This window comes from Rhinopithecus roxellana, chromosome 20 (assembly GCF_007565055.1).
Source record: "Rhinopithecus roxellana isolate Shanxi Qingling chromosome 20, ASM756505v1, whole genome shotgun sequence".
Lineage (NCBI taxonomy): Eukaryota > Metazoa > Chordata > Mammalia > Primates > Cercopithecidae > Rhinopithecus > Rhinopithecus roxellana.
In genome coordinates, this window is record NC_044568.1 from 6,067,645 (window position 1) to 6,087,772 (window position 20,128).

Sequence of the window (20,128 nt, forward strand, 5' to 3'; positions counted from 1 at the left end):
GTGGCAAGAGCTGTAATTGGAAGTGATTCTAATGAAATCATTTCAGCAAATAAAAAGGAAAAGCGTTTTGTTTTGTTTTGTTTGGTTTTTTGAGACGGAGTTGTACTCTTTGTTGCCCAGGCTGGAGTGTAGTGGCGCTATCTTGGCTCACCGCAACCTCCACCTCCCGGATTCAAGCGATTCTCCTGTCTCAGCCCCCCAAGTGGCTGAAATTACAGGTGCCCACCACCACGCCCAGCTAATTTTTGTATTTTTAGTAGAGATGGGGTTTCACTATGTTGGTCAGACTGGTCTCGAACTCCTGACCTCAGGTGATCCGCCCACCTCGGTCTCCCAAAGTGTTGGGATTACAGGTGTGAGCCACCGCGCCCGGCTGGAAAAGTGTTTTTAAAACCACTTGGTGTTGCATTGAAAATGGATCAAGGAATTAAATTGGCTTGTTGGAAAGTTCACTCTAGAAAGCTGTGTTTATATGACAATGTAGAATGAGAACGTGCACTATGCTGTTTGTATTTATATGCACAAGATAAAACAGCCACTGGGTCAACATGGGGGTCCACTACACAGACCCCTCCCCTCTATCCAGGGCCCCAGCACCCTTTCTGGGTCAGGCTCAGGGCCCTGGGTCTCAGCTGGGGATGTGGAGGGGACCTGGTGCAGGGGGGAGGGCACATGGGTCTCAGCCTCGGACGTGGAGGGGACTTGGTGGGGGTGGGGGGGCGCATGGGTCTCAGCCTCAGATGTGGAGGGGACTTGGTGGTGGGGGGCGCAGCAGGGTGGGGCTCACGGGTTGGCGCGCTCCTCTGGGGGCTTCCTGCTGACTCGGGACTCAATGTGTGGAGCTCTTGAGAGCCTGGTGGACCCTGGGGCCTGCTGGGGGTCCCTCAGGGGTGGAATCAGCGGTGGCAGCAGCGGCAGAGGTGGCAGGGAAGGTGGCCGAGCTGGCATCGTTGGGTGAGGGCCTGAGGCAGCTGAGTGGGCACTGTTGCTGGGGCACAGGGCTGGGAGGAGCAGAAGAAACCCCAGATGTGTGCCAAGAACCTTCCTGGGAGACACTAGCCTGATAGGGCCATCCCCACTAGGGAGAAGAGAAGCCCAGGACTAGAAGCACTGTACGGGGCATGGCTGGCTGGGTGCCATACCTCGCCTGGGCCCTGGGCACCCTAAATGTCTTGGGTGGGTGACCCAATATAAATGAGACCAGAAATATTTGCTTAAGGGGAGCAGAGCCCCCAGGAGAGAACATGGAGCTTGGAGTCCACGGATCTGGGCTCAGCTTCCAGCTCACTAGCTCTGTGACCTTGGGCCACAGCTCAGGTGACCGAGCCTCTGCTCCCTCCTCTGGGAAATGGGCAAACAGTGCCTACCTCACAGCAGTTGGGATGAGGTTCAGATGAGGTAAGGGAGAAACTGCCTTGTAAACTGTAAAGTACCCTCAGATGCCTGCTACATGGTGATTTGAACCAGAGGAGCTCAGTTCCTTCCAACATCAGCTCCCTTGTCCCCACCCCTGCAGCTGGGTGGATGCTAGGGACAGATGCCTGGCCTAGGCCCCAGGGATGGCACCGGGTCCAGAGAGCATCTCTGAAGCACCATGGGCAGGCAAAGCATGCAGGAGGTGGAGGAGGTGGACAGGAGAGCCCAGGCGGGGTGTGGGGGATGGGATGAGACGAGGAGGGACCGGAGACTCTTCCAGAAACAGCTGGGCTGGCGGGGGCTGGGAGCCAGGTACTCACGGGGGCAGATGGCGCCCAACAGGGCACTGGAGTGCACACGGTCATACAGGCTTTGTGATGGGGGACACGGGGCCTTCACAGCTTAGCAGAAAAGAAAAGACAGGTTTGGGTGGCATCCACCCCTGGGCCTGTGTCAGGCCGATCCCAGCACCGGCCAGGCTTCTCCCTCTGGTGGGACCAGCCCCATTTCCCAAACCTCCTGGTCCATTCCTTTATGAGACAATGTTCCTCCCTCCTTGCCTTCTTTTCTTTTCTTTTCTTTTCTTTTTTCTTGAGGCAGTGTCTTGCCCTGTCACCCAGGCTGGAGCTTACGCAGCCTTGAACTCCTGGGCTCAAGCAATCCTCCCTACCTCAGCCTCCCGAGGAGCTGGGACTACAGGTGTGCGCCACCACTCCTGGTTAATTTTTTAAATGTTTCTTAGGGAGGAGGTCTCACTGTGTTGCCCAGGCTAGTCTGAACTCCTGGGCTCAAGCTATCCTCCCACCCTGACCTCCCTAAGTGCTGAAATTACAGGTGTGAACCATTGCGCCCAGCCTTCCTTGCCTTCTTGAGTTGAGAGTGTCTCAAGGCTAAGATAGAAAAGAAGCCTCTTTGAAAGAAACTCAAGACCAGGGAGGAGTGCAGCGTGACTCCAGCACAGTAAGACACAGGTGAAATGTGGGCAGGGCTATTTACGGTTTAACTGTCCCGCTGGGGGCCAGAGCACGCAAATGCCCCCACCCGCATCTTCCTGTTCTTCATCTTTTTTTTTTTTCATTATTCGAAGTAAAATCCACATGAAGTAAAATTAACCAGTTTAAATGCACAATTCAGAGGCATTTAGGACACACACAGCGTTGCACACCACCACTGTGACCTTGTTCTGAAAGATTTCCATCACCCCAAAAGGGGCCCTGTCCCCGTTAAGCAGTCACTCTCCCTTTAAACCCCAGCCCCTGGAAATCACCAATTTTCCTTCTGTCTATAGATTGTTCTATTCTGGACATTTCTTTTCTTTTTTCTTTCTTTTTTGTTTGAGACCAAGTCTCATTCTTTTGCCCAGGCTGCAGTGCAGTGGCACAATCATGGCTCACTGCAGCCGGAACCTCCTGGGCTCAAGTGATCCTCCAGCCTCAGTCCCCCAAGTAGCTGGGACTACAGGGTGCCTCACCACGCCCCGCTAATTTTTGTATTTTTTGTAAAGGCGGGGTTTCACCATGTTGCCCAGGTTGGTCTCAAACTTCTGCGCTCAAGTGATCCTCTGGCTTCAGCTTCCCAAAGTGCTGGGATTACAGGTGTGAGCCACTGTACCTGGCTTTGAGTGTTTTGAGTTAGAAAGTTCTTTTGGGGAAATAAATGAGTGACAACAACAAACTGATCAAGATCTGGCCACAGATAGGTTTCCAACTGATTTCTAATACAGAACGTCCCTGATTTACGATGGTTTCACTTACCACTTTTCAGCTTTAAGATGGTATAAATCCATCACAATTTCAATACAATATATAGTAGTCAATAAGTTACATGAGGCCCGGCGCAGTGGTTCACACCTGTAATCCCAGGACTTCGGGAGGCCGAGACAGGTGGGTCACTTGAGGCCAGACGTTTGAGACCAGCCTGGCCAACATGGCAAAAACCCGTCTCTACTAAAAATACAAAAAGTATCCAAGTGTGGTGGCACACGCCTGTAGTTCCACCCATTTGGGAGGCTGAAGTGGGAGGATTTCTTCAGCCCCGGAGGTTGAGATGGCAGTGAACTGAGACCGCCCCACTGCACTCCAGCCTTGGCAACAAGAGTGAAACTCCGCCTCAAAAAAACAAAGACAAAGCGGTTGACGCCATCATGATTCAAGTCCTGGCTTGCGGTGTGGGTCTTGGGAATGAATAAGCCAAGGGGGAAAGCCCCTCCCTCTAGGGTGACAGTCCTTGGGGAGGTCAGTGGATGAGTGGGGACAGGACTGGGTGCATCAGATGTGGACTCCATCTGCCCTGGCCCTCCAGCAAGCAGCCCTCAGCTGGTCATTTGTGAAACTCCTTGGCAGGTTGTTGGAAGGTGAAGGAGGTGGGGCAGGGCCTGGCATGAAGTCGCGGTTCATTAAATATTAAATATTAGCCACTGTTGTGATCCTGCCTGGTGATCCCTGACGCCCAGCCTGAGCCCTCCCAGCAGATACCAGGCAGGGGCAGGGGCTGGAACGGCCAGTCCTCTCCAAGACGAGCCACATCCCACCAGGGAGAATGCAGGGTTTGAGATGGTGTCCGGCCCGCTTGGAAACAGGGTGTGTTGAATGATGCTCCCCAAAAAGAGACATCTCCTAGAAGCTGTGAATGTGACCTTATTTGGAGAAAGGATCTTTGCAGGTAAAATTAGGTTAAGGATCTTGAGATGAGATCATCCTGGGTTAGGTCGGGCACAAATCCAAAGACAAATGTCCTTGTGGGGGACAGAGGAGAGGACACACAGAAGAGAAGCCCACATGGGGACAGAGTGCCAGCGGCCCCAGAAGCTGAAGAGGCAGGGAAGGAGTGCAGCCCTGCTGACCCCTTGATTTAGGATTTCCAGCCTCCAGGACAGCGGGAGGATCAACTCTGGCTGTATTTTGTTGTTGTTGTTGTTGTTTGGCTTTGTTCTATTCTTTTTTTTTTTTTTTAACAGGGTCTGGCTGTGTTGCCCAGGCTGGAGTACAGTGGTGAGATCATGGCTCACTGCAGCCTCAAATTCCTGAGCTCAAGCGATCCTCCTACTTCAGCCTCCTGAGAAGCTGGGACTACAGACACACACCACCATGCCCAGCTAATTTGTTGTTGCCCAGGCTGGAACTTCAGCGGTTATTGTCTTTTTTTTTTTTTTTTTTTTGAGACGGAGTCTCACTCTGTCGCCCAGGTTGGAGTGCAGTGGCGTGATCTCGGCTCACTACAACCTCCGCTTCCCGGGTTCGTGCCATTCTCCTGCCTCAGCCTCCCCAGTAGCTGGGACTACAGGTGCCTGCCACCAAGCCTGGCTAATTTTTTTTGTATTTTTAGTAGAGACGGGGTTTCACCGTGTTAGCCAGGATGGTCTCGATCTCCTGACCTCATGATCTGCCTCCCTCGGCCTCCAAAGTGCTGGGATTACAGGCGTGAGCCACCGCGCCCGGTCAATGGGATGGCGTGCTGCATGGGTTGGGAATGAAGGAAACTTCAGCTGTTTTAAGCCATCCTGCTTGTGGTAATTTGTCTTGGCAGCCCCAGAAGACAAATGCAGGGTGCCTCCTTCTTTGCCCAGCACGCTGATCAAACAGTCCCCCTTTCCATTCTTCCATGTCTGGCGTTTAGTCTTCGAGTCAGTAAAGGCACAGCGGTGGCGAGAAAGAATTTCTGCTGGAGGACCAGGCACAGATGCTCATGCCTGTAATCCTTGCACTCTGGGAGGTTGAGGCAGGTGGATCACTTGAGGCCAAACATGGTGAAACCCCGTCTCTACTAAAAATGCAAAAATTTAGTTGGGTGTGGTGGCGCGCACCTGTAGTCCCAGTTACTCAGGAGGCTGAGGCAGGAGAATCGCTTGAATCCAGGAGGTGGAGGTTGCAGTCAACTGAGATCGCACCACTGCACTCCAGCCTGGGCGACAGAGCGAGACTCTGCCTCAAAACGAACAAACAAACAAACAACAAAAAACCCCAGAATTTCTGCGGGTGGAGTTCAGGCCCCAGCCATCTTGTGGCTCCAGGACCACTCCTTATGGGGTGGTGTGTGGCTCCCACCCAGGGGCAAAATTTAGAACTCATCATCCCCAAGGGGGAAGAGCCTTCGAGGGTTGTGCAGAGAAGGCTCCTCTTTTTATCCTTTGAACCCAGTGATGGACTCCAGAGTCTTGGGGTCCCAGCAGGAGCCGGCCAGAGCCAGGCCTCAGCACTGCAGCAACCACATCGACTGATTCCAGATGTGCACACGTCTGGGTTTCCCAATGACCCGACCCTTGCCTGTGATATTAACACACAGCCTCTGGGGTCCGGCCCAAGTCTCCTCCTTGTCACCCCACTGCCCCACCCCAGTCTCCGCCCTCCAGGGAGACTTGGCGTCCTGAGCGCCTGCCTGTGCCTGGCTTCCACCCACCACAGGGCCTTTGCACACACCGTTCCTGCCACACGACTACTCTCCTCTAACCCGACCCCTTCATCCAGCTAAGTCTTAGTCCCTCTTAAAGGGCTTCAGGGCAGCTGTCCAGTCCCCGCTCCGTGGACTAGCATCCCTTGGCACCCACCTAGCACCCTTCCTAGCCCATGGTTCTTCGTCACAGGCCATTGTCCTGTGGCCACAGCCCTCCCTCTGGTCAGCTGTTGATCTCAGCAGCGGCAGATCCTCGCTCTTGCAGTCTCCCTCCCCCATTGCAAAGACCTAGTCTCCTGGGGGCCTGCTGTGACCTAATTTTTGTGACTGATTATGTGAGGACTCCCCGGTCAGGGATAGTGCTGGGTCTGGGCCCCACCTGCACCCTCTCACCCTGCCCAGCAGAACCAGGGCCCCAGGCAAGGGTGCCCTAGGGAGCACGATGCCCCTCACCTGCCAGCTCCTTTGCGACGGCCGAGGGCTGAGCCCCCCTCTGGCTGTTCATGCGGCCTTTGTACAGGATCCCATCCACGCCCAGGATGTCCACCTCAGCCTGTTGGATGGCCCAGGTCCCAGGTTAGGGAGCCCCCGACCCAGCCTCCCCCGAACTTTGGTGCACACAGAAGCCCAGAAGACAGAGTGCAGCCTCTGCTGGGGTCGCCCACCGCTCGAGGCCTGGTCCCACACTTGGGGCTGGGGTGCACTGACGTCCACCCTCCGGGAAGGAGGCCCCGGCCAGACTCACGCTGTCATAGTCGATCATGTGGGGATCCCCATAGGGATAGAGCGTCGACAGGTTGCAGGACTTGCACTTGAGGCTGGCGGCGTTTTGGGGGCCATCACCCCAGTCCTGCTGATAATCCTCCTGGATACTGAGGTCCTGGCGCTGCAGCCGCTGCTGTTCCCTGTGGCAGGGCAGTGGGTCAGCAGCGACCTGGAGACCCTGCACCCCAGAGCCCAGGATGGGCCCAAGGGCCTGGTCAGCATCGAGGGAAGACCAGCATTTCTTTCAGTTTGTGTTTAGCTGGCACAGCCAGGCAGGCATGGGGCCAGGATGGATACAGATGCACACAGTAGGGCAGAGGAATCAAACTGAGACCTGCAGTTCCCCAGACCCAGCCATTTCCCTTTGGATCCCTGGCCCGAAGAGCGTGTCCTTGTAATCTCTTGATCTCAAGGAGCCAGGGAGGGAGGGTGACAGAGTCAGCGCAGGCCCCCATGTCCCTCCCCTTCCCATGGCTGTGGTGACTATTCACCAGTTCTTCCCCCACCTGGCCAGATGTCCCCACAGCAGGGTTGGAGGCTGGGGAGATCCATAGAGCCGTGGGATGTCAGGAGGTTGAGGGGTGGGGCTGGGACCTAGGGAGCCAGCTGGGTGCAGTGGAAACCTGAGGGTTTGGACATCAGCCCTGCCACTTGCTAGCAGTGACCCTGGGCAGGTCATTGCAGTTCTCTGAGCCTCGGTTTCTTCAACTGTGACATGGGATGGCACCAGGATACATCTTAGAGGGCAGCTGTGGGGACTCAACAAGGTGCTCTTCGCATAGTGCCTGCCGGGCACAGCAGCGGCCCCCTGAGGGTGCCCCATCATCACCGATTTCCTCCGGCAAGAGACAGGGACATGGGCATAGGAACCCTAGCTCACAGGAGGTTGTGAGATTTAAATAAGAAACCCTCTAACAGTTCTTGGCCCACAATAGATGCGCAGTAAATATGTCAGTTCCTCCATCCGCCATCATCTCGTGGGCCTGTCTGCCACCCCAGCCACCTCTCAGAGTGCCTGTCTTGCGAAGGGCTGGCCATGTCCAGGACAATCTCAGGTCCCTGGGCCTGGAGGATGTGTCTCTGCAGGAACAGGGTTCCCAGGCCCCAGAGAGGCCTCCATGCGGGGCGCCCACCCTGCTCACCTCATCTGTTGCCGCTGCAAGTACTCGTAGCTGTTGGCGCTGGCTGGCCGCAGCCGGGACAGCAGGTGGGCTTTGCGGATGGTGACCAGATGTCTGTTGGAGGACAAGGGTGCAGCAGGGGCTGTGGGAGGCGTGCCAGGCCAGCAGAGGGCTCAGCTCCCACCCTTCCAGGAAGCCTTCCCAGTAGGAGGAAGGAGGTGCAGGCTCAGGTCGCCACCCTCGAATGCCAGAAGCGTCCACAGCATAGAAGTAGAAGAGGCCCCCCGAGAGGCATCTCAGGAGCTCTGATCATCACAGTAAGACACAAAAAACAATTGTTCTCTTTCCAAAAGTAAAAACCAGGCTAGGCGCGGTGGCATACACCTATAATGCCAGCACTTTGGGAGGCTGGGGTGGGCAGATCACTCAAGGTCAGGAGTTTGAGAGCAGCCTTGGCAACATGGCATTTTTTTTTTTTTTTTTTGATATGAGGTCTCACTGTCACCCAGGCTGGATAGCAGTGGCACAATCCTAGCTCACTACAGCCTCAAACTCCCGGGTTCAAGCCATCCTCCCGTCTCAGCCTCCCCAGTAGCTGGGACTAAAGGCAGGCACCATCACACAAGGCCACATATTTGTATATTTTTGATGGCTGTAGAACAGGGTATGTGGACATGTGTATCTTGAAGGCTGGGGAACACTGTATGTAAATGTGGATACACATGGCACATACAGAAGAGTGTAAATGGATGTGTACGGACTTGATGGTGCAGAACAGTGTATGTGGATGTGTAGACACCTGGTGCATACAGAATGGTGCATGTGGACATGTATGGACTCGATGGCTAGAGAAGGCTGTATATGGATGTGTAGACACACACCGCGCATGGAACAGTGCACATGGAGGGGCACGGAGAAAACATCCACGGGCCCCACAAGCCCTTAGGGCCAGGGCACCCTGGGCGGCAGTACTCACGGGCCAGTCAACATCTCCACGGGCCGGTCACAAGAGATGCACTTCACGTGCTCGAACAGCTTCCTGAAAGGCACACGGTCCTCAGCCGCTGCCCCTGCTGGGCCCAGGCCATGTGCAGGAGGCTGCAGCCAGCCCAGGCCCCAGGGCTGAACCCCTCCCACGAGTGCCCGGCCCAGCTCAGCCCCACAGGTCCTGCAGTCTCCGACCACCCTTGTGGTTTCTCTGCCGCCCCAAACACAACGGATGGCCTTTAAAGCTGTGTGAGGGGTGGTCTGAGGACAGGAGCCCCATAAATATTGGGTCCCTCTGCCTGGGGCACTGTCTGGGTGGGCGTCAGTGGTCCTGGATCTGCCCAGGTCCCCTTCCCTCTCTGAGCCTTGGTTTCCCCATTGGCGGGAATAGGGCTGGATCACCTCTGCCAGCTCAGGCCAAAGCTTCCCTCCTCCTCGGTGCTGTCAGCCATAGCCAAGCCCCTGTCCCCCCATCCACAGGTCTGGAATCTTTCCTCCCAGAGCTTCCAGGGTGTGTCCCCCACAGCCTGGGCAGCAGGATTCCTACCAGGAGGGGCTCGGGCGGGCACTCACCTTCTAAAGCCGGCAGCACTGTCAGGATCCAATCTTAAGCCCTCAATCAGCAGCTTCCGGACTATTTTCCAGACCTCTTCCATTTCTTTCTTCAATGGATTCAGATCACTGTGGACTAGCTGCCAACAGCCAAGGGGAAGAAAAGAAAGAACAGTCAATGAGTTCACACCCTGCCTCCTTCCAGAAGAGGGGTTGCAGCAACCTGGGAAGTTACAGGGTATAACAAAATTCAACTAAAATAGTGAGAGAGTCCAGGAAAGGGAAAATGACACAGCTTCGATGAGGCTTAACCCCTACTAGATGCTATTGGTAGAGGGGAGCTGCAAGGTGAGCTTCCTAGCAGCCAAAGCAAAAAACACCATCAGCTACTGTCTCCAAAAGACCAAATCAAACCAAGCTCAACTGCAGGCTGGGAGGTCTGAGAAATCTTTCTTGCAGTGATTCCACTGCACCTGACATTCACACACTCAACACGTTTATTGAGGGTCTGTATGTAAAGTGGGCAGGTTTATGGCATTTAGAATATTTACAGAGTTGTGCGACTATCATAATCGTATTTATTTATTTTTAATTTTATTTATTTATTTTTGAGATGGAATCCCTCTCTATTACCCAGGCTGGAGTGCAGTGGTGCCATCTCTGCTCACTGCAACCTCTGCCTCAGCCTCCCAAGTAGCTGGGACTACAGGCACATGCCACTATGCCTGGCTTTTTTTTTTTTTTTTGAGATGGAGTCTCACTCTGTTGCCCAGGCTGGAGTGCAGTGGCACGATCTTGGTTCACTGCTAGCTCCACCTCCCAGGTTCATGCCATTCTCCTGCCTCAGCCTCCCAAGTAGCTGGGACTACAGGCACCCGCCACCATGCCCAGCTAATTTTTTTGTATTTTTTAGGAGACACAGGGTTTCACCATGTTAGCCAGGCTGATCTTGAACTCCTGACCTCAGGTGATCCGCCCACTTCAGCCTCCCAAAGTGCTGGGATTACAGACGTGAGACACCACGCCCAGCCTAATTTTTGTATTTTTAGTAGAGACGGGGTTTCACCATATTGGCGAGGCTGGTCTCGAACTCCTGACTTCGTGATCTGCCCGCCTCAGCCTCCCAAAGTGCTGGGATTACAGGTGTGAGCCACTGCACCCGGCCTTATTTATTTACTTTTATTTTATTTATTTATTTTTGAGATGGAGTTTCACTCCTGTTGCCCAGGCTGGAGTGCAATGGTGCGATCTCAGCTCACTGCAACCTCCACCTCCTGGGTTCAAGTGATTATCCTGCCTCAGTCTCCCGAGTAGCTGGGATTACAGGCATCCACTACCATATCCAGCTAATTTGTATTTTTAGTAGACATGGTGTTTCACTATGTTGGTCAGGCCGGTCTCAAACTCCTGATCTCAAGTGATCCACCCACCTATGCCTCTCAAAGTGTTGGGATTACAGGCATAAGCCACTGTGCCTGGCCAAAAATCGTTTTTTAAAGCAGATATACAGTCTTGCTATGCTGCCAGCACTGGTCTGGAACCCCTGGACTCAAGTGATCCTCCCATCTCAACCTCCCAAAGTGTTGGGATTACAGGTGTGAGCCACTGTGCCACCTGATGGAGTATTTTTTTTTTGAGACGGAGTCTCACTCGGTTGCCTACGCTGGAGTGCAGTGGTGCAATCTCGGCTCACTACAAGCTCTGCCTCCAGGGTTCACTCCATTCTCCTGCCCCAGCCTCCTGAGTAGCTGGGACGACAGGTACCCGCCACCATGCCTGGCTAATTTTTGTTGTATTTTGTTAGCCAGGATGGTCTCAATCTTCTGACCTCGTGATCCACCCGTCTCAGCCTCCCAAAGTGCTGGGATTACAGGCGTTGAGCCACTGTGCCTAGCGGCTGGAGTATTTTTTTTTTTTTTTTAGTTACAGAAATGGTGACATTTTCCTAATAAATATTTGAGTGTGATAACATTTTATTCTATAACCATAATACTATTATGTTTAATACAATTAGCAACAATTCCTGACTTGGATGTCATCTCCAGCCCATTTGTAGACTTGGTTCAATTAAACCAGGAAACAAGTACAATCTCTTCATGTGTTGCTTTTGGTTGTTTTGAGCCCCCACCTTTTTTTCTGAGATAGGGTCTCACTCTGAGTGCCTGCCAGGATGCTCCTGTTGCCCAGGCTGGAGTGCAGTGGCACGATTTTGGTTCACTGCCGTCTCAACCTCCCAGGCTCAGGTATTCTCTCACCTCAGCCTCCTGAGTAGTTGGAACTGCAGGTGTCTGCCACCACACCTGGCTTTTTGTTTTTTTGGCGGGGAGGACAGAGTTTCACTATGTTGCCCAGGCTGGTCTTGAACTCCTGGGCTCAAGCGATCTGCCTGCTTTGGCCTCCCAAAGTACTGGGATTATAGGCGTGAGCCACCACACCTGGCTGCAGTGTCTTTTATGATGGAAGGAAGTCACCCTCCATCATCTCTCTAATATCCTGTTGGTTACACAAGCTGGGAGGGGGCTACACAACCGTGTGAATACCAAGAGGCATGGCTGGCAACCATCCTGGAGGCTAACTATGCCTCTCTGCTGGGTAAGCGCAGGGATGTGGGGTGGAGGAGGGGAGTCTCTGAGGGTTCATGACAGTCATTCATTTATTTATTCATCATTTACTGACTGCCAGTGATGTGCCAGACCCCAGGGAAATGTCTAGAGGAGTCATAGCCCCTTCCTCAATTAGTATAGTGTCATAGACCGGACAGTTGGTCCAACAAGAGTGCTACATGGTTCTTGCAACTGAGGTGGCTGGACTGACCCAAAGAGGTTAAATTAAGTTTAGAATCAGGCAGCTCTGGGTTTGAGTCCCAGCTCCACCATGAGCAGCAGCGTTTCCTGAGGGAAGTATAATAACCTCTGAGGCTCAGTGTTCTCCTCTGTGAAATGGGGATCAATTCATGTATTGATTATGTATGGAGAAGGTGCCCAGAGTAAGGCCCTGTATACACATACACACACACACACACACATACACAAATACATTGCAGGTTCTTCCTTCCTCTCTTGGATCATTTGCTCTGGGGGATGTCAGCTGCCATGTCATGAGGCCACTCAAGTGGCCCTAAGGCGGAGTCCATGGGATGAGGAACTGAAGAGTGTTACCAACAGCCACGTGAGGGAATTTCCTTTGAATTGGCTCATCCAGCCTCATTCGAGCCTTCAGATGAGACCAGCCCTGGATGACATCTTGACTGCAATTTCATGGGAGACCCTGAGCCACCCAGCTAACCTGCTGGGTCACTCCCAAATTCTTGCTCCTCCTAAACTGAGAACGTTTGTTGTTTGCAGTTGCTAAGTGTTGGTTAATTTGTTAGGAAGAAAGTGAAAATCAACACAGGGGCACTCACCTTCGTGTTCACATCCTTGCTGAGCTCCTCCACAGCCTTCTTCCAGTTGTCCTCGTGGATCGTGACCTTGAAGAGCATGCCCTGAATCATCTCATTCATCCCCAAGGCCACGGTCTCCAGGTCAGCTCGGCTTGCCTTGCCTGCCAGGGCGCTCCTGTCGGCTTTCTAGGGAGACAGGGAGCTCAGGGAGGTGAGGCTGCTGGGATGGAGGAAGGCAAAGCTGGGAGACATCACACCCCTTGGGTCTGGTGCTTCTAGTTTGGGACTCTGGACTTTTAGCCTTGGCTTAAATGCAACCCTGGGGTCTATGTGGATTCAAACATGATCTTGGGATCAAAGCCAAGGTTTTCCTATAACAGGGAAGTTGATGTATGATTTTATTATTATTATTATTATTATTATTATTATTGTTTTTCAGACAGGATCTTGCTCGAGGTTGCCCAGGCTGGAGTGCAGTGGCACAATCATAGCTCATTGCAGCCTCCACCTCCTGGGCTCAAGGGATCCTTCCACCTCAGCCTCCCGAGTGGCTGGGACTATAGGTATGTTCCACCATGCCTGGCTAATTTTTAAATTTTTTTTGTAGAGTTGTGATCTTGCTATGTTTCCTAGGCTGTTCTCAAACTCCTGGCCTCAAGTGATCCTATCATCTCAGCCTCCCAAAGTGCTGGTATTACAGGAATGAGCCACCCTGTGCACAGCTGATGTATGATTTTCAAGTTCACATAGAAGTGTTAATAATCCTCAATTGCTGAAAATGGAGTTGATGTGACACTTCTTTTCCTTTCTTTCTTTTTTTTTTTTTTTTTGAGACGGAGTCTCGCTCTGTCGCCCAGGCTGGAGTGCAGTGGCCGGATCTCAGCTCACTGCAAGCTCCACCTCCCGGGTTCACGCCATTCTCCTGCCTCAGCCTCCCGTAGCTGGGACTACAGGTGCCCGCCACCTCGCCCAGCTAGTTTTTTGTATTTTTTTAGTAGAGACGGGGTTTCACCGTGTTAGCCAGGATGGTCTTGATCTCCTGACCTCGTGATCCGCCCGTCTCAGCCTCCCAAAGTGCTGGGATTACAGGCTTCAGCCACCGTGCCCGGCTTTTTTTTTTTTTTTTTTTTAAGACTGAGTTTTTGCTCTTATCACCCAGGCTGGAGTGCAATGGCACAATCTCGGTTCACTGCAACCTCTGCCTCCCAGGTTCAAGCGATTCTGCTGCCTCAGCCTCCCAAGTAGCTGGGATTACAGTTACCTGCCACCATGCCTGGCTAATTTTTTGTATTTTTAGTAGAGACGGAGTTTCATCATGGCCAGGCTGGTCTCGAACTCCTGACCTCAGGTGATCCACCCGCCTTGGCCTCCCAAATTGCTGGGATTACAGGCATGAGCCACCACTCCCAGCTGACTCTTGTTTTCAATATGAACAAAGAGGGAGGGAAATTCTGGAAGGCTGTCTGGCGGGCTTTGCCTGGATGGCTCCGTTTCCCTGGGTAGGGGAGTAGGCAAGGCAGAGGAACCTCTGCTCACTCACTTCTCTCAACTCCTCCTCCATCGTGCTCTTATTCACCTTGTTCATTTCCAGTCTTTTGATTTGAGCCTGGAGAGTCTAAGAACAGAAGCACAGGCATGTCTGCCATCCTGGAGAGCCTTGAGGATAAAATACCAACCTCCCACCTCTACCACTGCCATGTGCTGGGGAGGGACAGCGGGCCGTACGGACAGCAGGCAGGTGGGCGTGGGCGTTAGAAGATGCAGGCTCAAGGGCTCCAGGTGCCCAGATGAGAAGGGAAGGAACATGGGACTTGGGACAAGCTGTCCCCTCAGAGCTGGTGTCATAGGAGCTTTCCTCCACGGGGAGTTAGACCCAAACCAATGTGGACGATTTTACTCCCTGGATGTTTAAGGCATGTTCATCACTTCTGATCTGTCCTGGGGTCCCAGCAGGAATTCCAGTCTACCATCAACTTATCATAGCCACATACACTGTGCCCAAGTGTTAGGGGAAAACCTCACGTCCCATCCTCACAATTCCACAAAGAACCAACTGCCCCCATGAATTCCACCCTCTCTCCAATTACTAGATCCTCCTTGTAATAGGAGCAGCAGCTGCTCCCCGGAGGGTTGGGCCACGGTTCCTGCAAAGCTGCAAACAGGCTTCTACTTCTCTCTTCCTGTCGGGTCTCCCTCTCACGCCTACGAACGGAACTCTGGACTTTCAGCTGGAACCCAGCTGCTCAGAATCAAGACTCCATTTCACAGCCTCCATTATGGCTTAGTGTGGCCACTGGGGTGTCAACAGAAGTGAATGGGTATCTTTAACTTTTTTTTTTTTTTTTTTTTTTTTTTTACAGAATCTGCTCTGTCGCCCAGGCTGGAGTGCAGTGGCACCATCTCGGCTCACTGCAACCTCCGCCTCCAGGGTTCAAGAGATCCTCCCACCTGGCCCGGTGCGGTGGCTCACGCCTGTAATACCAGCACTTTGGGAGGCTGAGGTGGGTGGATCACGAGGTCAGGAGATCAAGACCACCCTGGCTAACACGGTGAAACCCTGTCTCTACTAAAAAAGACAATACAAAAAATTAGCCGGGCATGGTGGCAGGCGCCTGTAGTCCCAGCTACTTGGGAGGCTGAGGCAGGAGAATGGCATGAACCTGGGAGGCGGAGCTTGCAGTGAGCCGAGATCGCACCACTGCACTCCAGCCTGGGCGACACAGTGAGACTCTGTCTCAAAAAAAAAAAAAAAAAAAAAAAAAAAAAAAGAACAAAAAAAGAGATTATCCCACCTCAGCCTCCTGAGTAGTTGGAGTCACTGGCACCCAACACCATGCCTGGCTAATTTTTGTATTTTTAGTAGAGACGGGGTCCACCATGTTGGCCAGGCTGGTCTCGAACTCCTGACCTCAAATGATTTGCCTGCCTCAGCCTCCCAAACTGCTGGGATTACAGGTGTGAGCCACCGTGCCTGGCTCCAATATGTAGTTTTCTGTCATTCCCCCTCTCTCTATTATCCTGAGTCTCCTGTGTCCATTTTCCCGCTCTGTCTGTCTTTGCATACCCATGGCTTAGCTCACTTAAAAGTGAGAACGTGCAGTCTTTGCTTTCCACTCCTGAGTTGCTTCACTTAGAATAATGGCCCCAGCCTCCATCCAAGTTGCTCCAAAGCCAAGGGACACCTTGAGCCACCAAGGTGAGGTGGCGAGGAGAGGCGAGGAGGCTCCTCTAGAGCCTTCAGGTGGAACACAGTCTATGACACCTTGATTTCAGAATTCCCGCCTCCAGAACCCCTGAGAGTGATTGGCTGCAGCAACCGCAGGGAACTGATCCAACCAGCAGGTGGCAGAATCAGGATTCAAACCCAGGAAACGTCTATTCCCAAGCCTGGGCTCTGAACCACACGCACACCAGGCCACCTCGCAGCCCAGCAGGCTTGGGCTAGTTTCTCTGCTGGAGTCTCTTGTTTCCTCCTCTTTAGTTATTTTTTAATTTTTATTTTTTGAGGCAGGCTCTTGCTCTGTCACTCAGGCTGGAGTAAAGTGGCATGATCACAGCTCACCGCAATCTCAACCTCCCAGGCTCAAGCAAGCCTCCTGCCTCAGCTTCCGGAGGAGCTGGGACTGCAGGTGACACCACCCACCTGGCTTTTTTTTTTTTTTTTTGCAGAGACAGGGGTCTGTCTCACCATGTTGCCTCAGGCTGGTCTGGAACTCCTAGGCTCAAAGGATCCTCCCACCTCAGCCTCCCAAAGTGCTGGGATTACAGAAGACAACAAACCTGGCCTTATTTATGCTTTTTATTTCTATTTTTTGAGACAGGGTCTCCAACTGTCACCTAGGCTGGAATGCAGTGCTGTGAGCTCGGCTCACTGAAACTTCCACCTCCCAAGCTCCAGTGATCCTTCCACCTCAGCCTCCCCGGTAGCTGGGAATACAGGTGCAGGCCACCATGCCAGGCTATATTCATGTTTTATAATCTTGTTATTTTGGCTGGGCGCGGTGGCTAATGCCTGTAATCCCAGCACTTTGGGAGGCTGAGGTGGGCGGATCACTTGAGGTCAGGAGTTCGAGACCAACCTGGCCATCACGGTGAAACCCCATTTCTACTAAAAATATGCAAACTTGGCAGGGCATGGTGGCTCACGCCTGTATTCCCAGCACTTTGGGAGGCCGAGGCGGGCAAATCACCTGAGGTCAGGAGTTCGAGACCAGCCTGGCCAACATGATGAAACCCCGTCTCTACTCAAAATAAAAAATTAGACAAGTGTGGTGGCACACGCCTGTCATCCCAGCTACTTGGGAGGCTGAGGCAGGAGAATCGCTTTAACCCGGGAGGCGGAGGTTGCAGTGAGCTGAGATTGCATCATTGCACTCCAGCCTGGGCAACAGAGTGAAACTCCATCTCAAACAAAAACAAAAATAAACAAACAAAAAACCCACAAAAATTAACTAGGCATGGTGGCGCACGCATGTAGTCCCAGCTGCTCAGGAGGCTGAGGCAAAAGAATCACTTGAACCCAGGAAGTGGAGGTTACAGTGAGCCGAGATTGCGCCACTGCACTCCAGCCTGGGCAACAGAGCGAGACTGCATCTCAAAAAAAAAAAAAAAAAAAAAAAAAAAATTAGCCAGGCATGGTGGCACGCGCCTGTAGTCCCAGCTACTCAGGAGGCTGAGGTGGGAGGATCACTTGAGCCTAGGAGCTCAAGGCTGCAGTGAGCTGTGATTAGGCCACTGCACTCCAGTCTGGGTGACAGAGCAAGACCCCAGGTGACATTGGGAAACCTACGTCTTACATGTAAGTCACATGGTAGAGAGCAAGACAGAGACACAGTCATGAGATCTCGCTCCCATCCTGCGTTTGTCATCTAGAGGATTGCTATGGGACCCAAGAGTTACTGTTATTCCTCGAAATGGTTTTCCTAACACAAGGTGTGGAGCAGTCCATCCTTCCTGTAGTGGTCATATGCTAAGTTCTTGTAATCTTAGATCTGGTCTTCTTGGCCGTTTTCCTTTTTCTTTCTTTTTTTTTTTTTTTTTTTTTTGAGATGGAGTCTCACTCTCTCACCCAGGCTGGAGTGCAGTGGTGCGATCTTGGCTCACTGCACCCTCTGCCTCCTGGCTCAAGCAATTCTCCTGCCTCAGCCTCCCAAGTAACTAGGATTACAGGCATGTGCCACCATGCCCGGCTAATTTTTTTTTGTATTTTTAATAGAGACAGGGTTTCGCCATGTTGACCAGGCTTGTCTCAAACTCCTGACCTCAAGTGATCTGCCCATGTCGGCCTCCCAAAGTGCTAGAATTACAAGTGTGAGCCACCGTGACCAGCCTTCTTGGCCTATTGATCTGCCTATTCCTACACTAGTTCTACATTATTTTTTTTTCTTCTTTAACTACTGGTAATACAAACCATCTGTGTGGTTCAAAATCATAAGATTTTATTTTCGTTTAGTTTAGTTTTTGAGACAGAGTCTCACTCTGTCACCCAGGCTGGAGTGCAGTGGTATGATCTCAGCTCGCTGCAACCTCCACCTCCTGGGTTCAAGTGATTCTCCTGCCTCAGCCTCCCTAGTAGCTGGGACTACAGGCGTGTGCTACCACATCTGGCTAATCTTTTTTTTTTTTTTTAGCGATGGGGCCTTGCCATGTTGTCTAGGCTGGTCCTGAAGTCCTGGCCTCAAGGGATCCTCCTGCCTTGGCCTCCCAAAGTGCTGAGATTTTTCCCAAGATGGAGTTTCGCTCTTTTTGCCCAGGCTGGAGTGCAATGGCGCAATCTTGGCTCACTGAAACTTCCGCCTCCCGGGTTCAAGCACTTCTCCTGTCTCAGCCTCCCAAGTAGCTGGGATTACAGGTGCCTGCAACCACGCCCAACTAATTTTTTTGTATTTTTAGTAGAGATGGGTTTTCATCATGTTGGCCAGGTTGGTCTTGAACTCCTGACCTCAGGTGATCCGCCCGTCTCAGCCTTCCAAAGTGTTGGGATTATAGGCGTGAGCCACCGCGCCTGGCCAGCAATGAAATCTTGATAGCACAAGAGCCAGGAAGCCGGGACAAGGGTCCTGGGACCAGGGACGTGCTCTGTTTTGGCATGCTTGGCAGGCCTTCATCAGCTTCAGAGTCTCTAACAAGTGACAACTACGGACACGCAGGCAGACACTGCAGTCCCCGCTTACCCCCATGCTGGGTGCATGCTGGACATGCTGAATGGAATTGGCTCCAGCTCCATGGAGAAAGGGCACCAAGATGACCCCAGGACATGGTGGCCTGGGCCTCTCTGAAGAGCAGTGTTGGCAGGAGACCTGGTTTCTGGCCAGTGGTGCAGAGTCTGAGCAAGTACTCCCGCGTGCAGTTCACCCACACTCGGCCCAGCATCTCCAGAGACAGCCAACCCTCCTGTCCACCCCCCATTCATAGGCTGTGAATTGGTTCCCCTTTAATGAGTTCTTTTCCATTTGAGGCTGCCTCAAGTGGGTCCCAGCCTGATTACAGTGTGCCGAACTTGGGGGCAGGCATACGCCATGGGTCTCCTTGGTCCCTTTTCCCCTAGCACACCCCAGTGCATCCCAGCAACAGCCCCCTGACTTGGAAGACTTCATGGAAACAACCTTGGTGGGTTGCTATTTATCCATTTACTTTTTGAGACCGAGTCTCGCTCTTGTCGCCCAGGCTGGAGTGAATGGCGCATTCTTGGCTCACTGCAACCACCGCCTCCCAGATTCAAGTGATTCTTCTGCCTCAGCCACCTGAGTAGCTGGGATTACAGGTGCCCACCACCCTGCCTAACTAATTTTTGTATTTTTAGTAGAGTCAGGATTTCACCATGTTGGCCAGGCTGGTCTCGAACTCCTGACCTCAGGTGATCCGCCTGCCTCGGCCTCCCAAAGTGCTGGGATTACAGGTGTGGGCCACTGCTCCCGGCCCTTGGTGAGTTTTTTTGCTTTTTGCTTGTTTCTTTGTTTTCTTTTTTTGAGACAGGGTCTTTCTGTGTCACCCAGCCTGGAGTCAGTGATGTAGTCATAGCTTACTGCAGCCTCAACCTCCCAACTGAAGCAATCCTCCCCCCTCAGCCTCCCAACTACAGGCATGTGCCACCACGCCTGGCTAATTTTATAATTTTTTTTTTATAGAGACAGAGTTTTCTTCTGTTGGCCAAGACTTGAACTCCTGGCCTCAAGCAATCCTCCCTCATTACAGGTGTGAGTCACTGCACCCAAAGCACTAGGATCACAGGTATAAGCCACCACATCGAGCTAGTTTTTGTTTGTTTGTTTTTTGAGACAGAGTCTCACTCTGTTGCCCAGGCTGGAGTGCAATGGCGCAATCTCGGCTTACTGCAACCTCTGCCTCCCGGGTTCAAGCGATTCTCCTGCCTCATCCTCCCAAGTAGCTGGGATTACAGGTGTGTGCCACTACACCCGGCTAATGTTGTATTATTATTTTATTTTTCTTAGAGTTTTGCTCTTGTTACCCAGGCTAGAGTGCAATGGCACGATCTGGGCTCACCGCAACCTCTGCC

General features: G+C 52.5%; 1 protein-coding gene across 1 annotated transcript in view; it reads right to left on the reverse strand.

The window, feature by feature from the left end:
• Positions 1-783: 783 nt before the first annotated feature.
• C20H16orf96 (chromosome 20 C16orf96 homolog) overlaps positions 784-20,128 on the reverse strand; it is a 40,731-nt gene continuing 21,386 nt past the window's right edge. Inside the window, exons 8-16 of the mRNA XM_010353909.2 lie at positions 14,153-14,227; positions 12,634-12,798; positions 9,252-9,370; positions 8,668-8,730; positions 7,713-7,805; positions 6,551-6,710; positions 6,259-6,358; positions 1,737-1,817; positions 784-1,001 (exon numbers count right to left, since the gene is read on the reverse strand). Of these exons, the coding sequence (XP_010352211.1) occupies positions 784-1,001; positions 1,737-1,817; positions 6,259-6,358; positions 6,551-6,710; positions 7,713-7,805; positions 8,668-8,730; positions 9,252-9,370; positions 12,634-12,798; positions 14,153-14,227 (1,074 nt within the window). The remainder of the gene's footprint in view (positions 1,002-1,736; positions 1,818-6,258; positions 6,359-6,550; positions 6,711-7,712; positions 7,806-8,667; positions 8,731-9,251; positions 9,371-12,633; positions 12,799-14,152; positions 14,228-20,128) is intronic.